We start from the raw sequence: 5765 nt of genomic DNA on the forward strand, positions 1-5765 counted from the left end.
GTTTTGGCCGCTACTAGTAGCAGCAGCAGCACCCCCCACCCCGGCATCGACACACCCCCGTAGCAAGCATAGCCGGAGCCCCCCGTCCATGGCCATTGCCGCCATGCGCCGCCCCGCCTCGCCGTCTCCCCCGCTCCGCCCCTAGCCACACAGCCTCTCCCCGAACCCACTCCCGCTCCGGTCGCTTCATTAGTCACTTGGCCCGCCTGCATCCGCGTCGACCCGCCGCCTCGTGCTTCGCGTCGCGCGCTCGTTTTTGGTTGCCGCGGATGGCGGGGATCGACCTCAACACGGTGGAGGAGGACGAGGAGGAGTCCTCGGCGGAGGTGCTGCTCGCTCGGAGCGGTGGCGGCGGGGACTGCTCCTCCCAGTCGCACTCCCACTCCCACTCCCACTCGCACTCGCAGACCCACTCAGGCCACGGCCAGGGGAGCTCCTCCGTGGCGGCCGCGACCCCGCCGCGGCCCAGCGCGGTGTGCCTCGAGCTGTGGCACGCCTGCGCGGGGCCCGTGGCCCCCATGCCGCGCAAGGGGGGTGTCGTCGTCTACCTCCCGCAGGGCCACCTCGACCACCTCGGCGACGCGCCCGCACCTTCACCCGCCGCCGTGCCGCCCCACGTCTTCTGCCGCGTCGTCGACGTCACGCTCCATGTAAGTGTCCAGCCGGTTCGGTGACTCCGGGCTTCAATGTGTTTGTCGCTCGGGTGTTTGATGGTATGCCGTGTCACCTGCAACCATGTCGCTGAGCTTAATCTGTGGCTGGTTGGTTTTGCGCTTCGCAGGCGGACGCGTCCACGGACGAGGTGTACGCGCAGCTCTCGCTGCTCCCCGAGAACGAGGTGCGTGCGTGCCAGCAACATGCCCGTGCTCTCACGCCTACAATGGCGGCTCTGCTCGATTCGGTTCAGTTTCTGTGGCGGCGTTTTGCTGAGCCTCGGCCTGACCTGCTGCAGGAGGTGGTCCGGCGGATGCGCGAGGCCACGGAGGACGGGAGCGGCGGCGAGGACGGCGAGACCGTCAAGCAGCGCTTCGCGAGGATGCCGCACATGTTCTGCAAGACGCTCACCGCCTCCGACACCAGCACCCACGGTGGCTTCTCCGTGCCGCGCCGCGCCGCCGAGGACTGCTTCCCCCCTCTGGTGCGCGCATTGGCCTGGCCACACCCCTCTCTCCATTGATTTCTGCCATTGGACGCCTGCTTCGTTCTCACTTCTCAGTCGAGTTGTTTGCTGAAACCTCTTCTGTTCTGGGAACGCAGGACTACAGCCAGCAGCGGCCGTGTCAGGAGCTGGTCGCCAAGGATTTGCACGGCACCGAGTGGAAGTTCCGCCACATCTATCGAGGTACTACAGCTGAACAAACACATTCATGATTTTACCTTGCTTTGGTAGCTCAGATATGATATGAGCTGTGCACTTGGTACATTCCAAGTTATGTACAGTGCATTCATTTTCTTTCCGGTTCTGAGTTGATGCTATGGCTGGACCAGCTAGTAGCTTGAATCCTTTCATTTGAGATTTTTGAGTAACCATACATCGATTTTTGCTGGTGCTCTCTTGTTCACTGAGGACCAGCACCCCTGTTTCTCATTGAATGGTAAACACTAGTAAATATAACCGCCTCTCATCTGAAGTGTGTCTTGAGTATTCTTAGCACTCCCTCGTTTTGCTTTCTTGTGTTTCACCATATGCTCTCGGTGCCGTTGGGGGTAGCTCTACAAGGGGGTACTCCTACTGTACTATCACTTGGTAGAAATGTTAGCTGCATTATTCATTTGCTAGACAACTTTTTTGCCGGGAAGTTCGGTCACTTTCGAGACATGCAAAGGACAACCATAAGAAGTTAAGGGTGTCTTGATTGCTGATACATCCACATCTAACTGAATGTGATACAGGCCAGCCGCGGAGGCACCTTCTAACCACCGGATGGAGTGCATTTGTCAACAAGAAGAAGCTTGTCTCCGGGGACGCCGTACTGTTTCTGCGGTAGGCTAACATGATCATGCATACAAGTACCTCAAGATGTTGCCGGTCCATTTTAATCATTTTCCATCAATTTCCAGGGGCGACGATGGGGAGCTTAGGCTGGGAGTACGCCGTGCGGTTCAGCTCAAAAATGGATCTGCTTTTCCGGCGCTTTATAGCCAATGCTCGAATCTTGGTACACTAGCTAATGTTGCTCATGCTGTGGCTACAAAGAGCATGTTCCAGATCTTCTATAACCCCAGGTAATGATGGGCGTGCTTCTTGTTTTATTAATGCCTTCAGAAGTTGATACTTGGTAAATTTTCATTATACTACGGCAATACTCTTGGAAAAATAGGACGCCCTGTGCTTGCTTAAGGTCTGATATATATATATATAGAAGTTGTGGCTGTGCTAGAACTATTTAGTGATGGACTGATGCTTCGACACACAGTATTTATTATTTGACGTTTTTATTTTTAATGACGCATTAGCATGTTCCATTACATGTTTTTCTTGGCTGCTCAAGTGCCTGCTGAAATTTCATGGTTTGCCTTTGATAATTGATTCTAAGTAGTTTTTCGAAGCTGTTTTGAGTACTACTTCACCTTCTCGTAGTTTTTGTTCTTTGCCTTTTAAAATCACGTAGTTGTGATGCTAAATCGATTCTAAGGTAGAATTGTAAATACTGATGTTTGTTATTGTTTATTAAATTATTGATAGGTTAAGTCAATCTGAATTCATCGTACCCTACTGGAAGTTCACCAAAAGCTTTAGTCAACCATTTTCTGTTGGATCGAGGTTCAAAATGAGATATGAAAGTGAGGATGCTGCTGAAAGAAGGTTTGTTTGCTGCAACTGTCCTACTAATAACTCATATTATCTGAACTGAATTCAGCTGGGTTGCTAATGCATGAGATTAACCTACAGGTACACAGGGATAATTACTGGAACTGGTGATGCAGACCCTATGTGGCGTGGTTCAAAGTGGAAATGCCTGCTGGTATGCTGTAATTTAATGTTTCTCATAGTGGTTGTTCACCGTAAATGCTGCGTTTGCACTTTTGCAGTACGGCTTTCTGTTTTGTACTGTCAAAGTAATATTGCAACTTAACCACACACTAGGCGCAAAAACGTACTACCAGAATTCCTCCCTATTATTCTGATACTGTAACAGCTAGTAATAAATGTATTTAATGCCGAGGGTGCGCAACTGGACATATTGATTACCCTCAACGAACAGGAACTCGTTGAATAGAAAACAGTGACTGATCAACGGTTGTAACAGATGTGAATATGAATCGAATACCTATTGATTTGGTTGAATCTAGATACCTATTGTAACTTATGCTGTAATGACTGCAATACGAACAGGAACTCAGAAGTCATAATAACTTAATACTACCTCTGTATCAAATTATAAGACGTTTTTGCAGTTCAACAATGGTTCTGCAAGACTTAAGTGTTTTATTCGTAATTCATTTACCGTAAACTCTTACTGTTTCGTTTCACATGGAGAATTCTACTCTGTTTGATGGTCTTTCCTTATATTGCATTATACTGTTTTTACACTACGATGGTCTGGCCTTCATCTGTAAGAGTGTTTTCCATTGCATTAAACAAAACTGGCTTCTAACTATATTTAATTAACCTACCTCCATCTTGACAGGTAAGGTGGGATGATGATGGTGAGTTTCGTCGACCAAACAGGGTATCTCCTTGGGAGATTGAGCTGACCAGTTCAGCTTCAGGATCCCATCTGGCCGCACCAACTTCAAAGCGGATGAAGCCATACCTTCCCCATGCTAATCCGGAATTCACAGTTCCACGTATGTCTCTTATTGTAGTTTAAAATAACTGTCAACAAAATAATATAATTTTTTGCTGTATCTAACCTGAAACTATCATTTTCTTCCTTTTAATAGATGGAGGTGGTCGCCCTGATTTTGCTGAGTCTGCACAAGTCCGCAAGGTCTTGCAAGGTCAAGAATTATTGGGTTATAGAACTCATGATGGTACTGCTGTTGCTACTTCACAGCCATGTGAAGCAAGAAACTTGCAGTACATCGATGAACGAGGTTGCTCTAACAATGGGAGTAACAATGTCCTAGGGGGGGTCCCAAGCCATGGTGTGAAAACACCACTTGGAATTCCCTACCATTGCTCTGGCTTTGGGGAGTCTCAGAGATTCCAAAAGGTCTTGCAAGGTCAAGAAGTTTTCCGTCCGTACCGAGGAAGTCTGGTTGATGCGCGCATGAGAAGTGGCGGCTTTCATCAGCAAGATGGTCCTTATGCATCTGCTCTATTGGATAAATGGCGCACACAACAACAGCATGCATTTGGTTTCGGGTCATCAGCACCAGTTCTGCCGTCTCAACCATCGTTATCACCACCTTCTGTGCTGATGTTTCAGCAGGCTGATCCAAAGGTCTCTCGATTCGAGTTTGGGCAAGGGCACTTGGATAAGAACATGGATGATCCGTATGCTAGGTTTGTCTCCGCTGAAGCCATTGGAAGGGGAGAGCAAACGTTGTCGCTCCGGCCTCATCTTGGTTCAGAAGTGATCGATACTCGTGTTGCAGTTGAGAACAAGGGTGTTGCACCTACCAATAGTTGCAAGATATTTGGCATTTCTCTGGCTGAAAAGGTTCGGGCAAGGGATGAGATGGGTTGTGATGATGGTGGTGCCAACTATCCATCTTCAACTCAGCCCCTGAAGCAGCAAGTGCCGAAATCCCTCGGCAACAGTTGTGCCACTGTAAGTGCTTCTACTGTTGTCCTCAAGCCTTGATAGGTAAAGTAAAACTGGCTGCTAACTGAATGCTGTGTGCAGGTTCATGAGCAGAGGCCTGTTGTCGGCAGGGCGATCGACGTCCAACAATGGATATGAAGAAGGATCTAGAGGGCGGGCTGGATTCGCGAGTCGATCATCGTCATCTGTTGGTGATTCTTGATTTGAAAGCAGAGAAGCGTCTGCTCTGACCATTCCAGTCGAACCTTGTGTATCTCTTTAGTAGTTGTATGATAACCGGTGGAGTTGTTGTTATTCTGTGACCTAGAACTTAGTTGGCCATATCATCAGCGTGACTTTTGGCTGCTGGAACTACCCTATATGATTAATATGTATGCTGTGGGAGGCCATTTAGCTGGTTCTGCTATAGCGCAATTCCCATGGCGTGCTTTGCTCCTATCTTTCTCTCCCAGCTTTACCAGTTCTTGTGTTTTGCCAGATGAGGATGTGGTTTGCCGGCATGGGCTAGTGCCCTGATCTCGGACCAGACTGGCCAAGTATTTGTCTAGCATGCCGTGTGTATGTTCCAAACAAAGACAAGTTTTTGGTGATAGCCGAACTATTCATAGGCAAGCTTTTAGCCACCATCCAAATATACCCTAATTCACCACGATCACTCGGCCCGTTCTACACATGTCAACAATCTTTGTGACTTGTATCCGTTTGAATCATGTCAAACATGTCCTCAAATTAGTTATTGCATTGCAGCTCTTGGCCAGATTATCCTGGTCAAATTGGTAGTCGGGGACTTAGTTTTCAGTGTTATCAACGCGTATGCCTCGCAAGTAGGTTACAATGAGAATACCAAAAGGGAGTTCTGGGAAAGCCTGAAGGACATGGTTAGGAGTGTACAATTGACGAGAAACTCTTCATAGAAGGAGACCTCAATAACCACGTGGGTACATCTAACACAGGTTTTGGAGGGGTGCATGGCGGCCTTGGCTATAGCATCAGTAATCAAGAAGGAGAAGAAATCTTAAGCTTTGCTCTAGCCTACAACATGATCATAGT

General features: G+C 48.6%; 1 protein-coding gene across 1 annotated transcript; it reads left to right on the forward strand.

The window, feature by feature from the left end:
• LOC543357 (auxin response factor 15) lies at positions 1–5151 on the forward strand (the record flags this gene model as incomplete). The annotated part of the gene is given in 11 exon segments (XM_044490673.1): positions 1–650; positions 782–838; positions 953–1138; positions 1258–1342; positions 1894–1984; positions 2062–2226; positions 2687–2806; positions 2894–2966; positions 3633–3792; positions 3889–4721; positions 4797–5151. Coding segments are annotated over 11 exon segments (2208 nt in total). The 3' UTR covers positions 4854–5151.
• Positions 5152–5765: the final 614 nt, after the last annotated feature.

The sequence above is a fragment of the Triticum aestivum genome, chromosome 1A (genome assembly GCF_018294505.1).
Source record: "Triticum aestivum cultivar Chinese Spring chromosome 1A, IWGSC CS RefSeq v2.1, whole genome shotgun sequence".
Lineage (NCBI taxonomy): Eukaryota > Viridiplantae > Streptophyta > Magnoliopsida > Poales > Poaceae > Triticum > Triticum aestivum.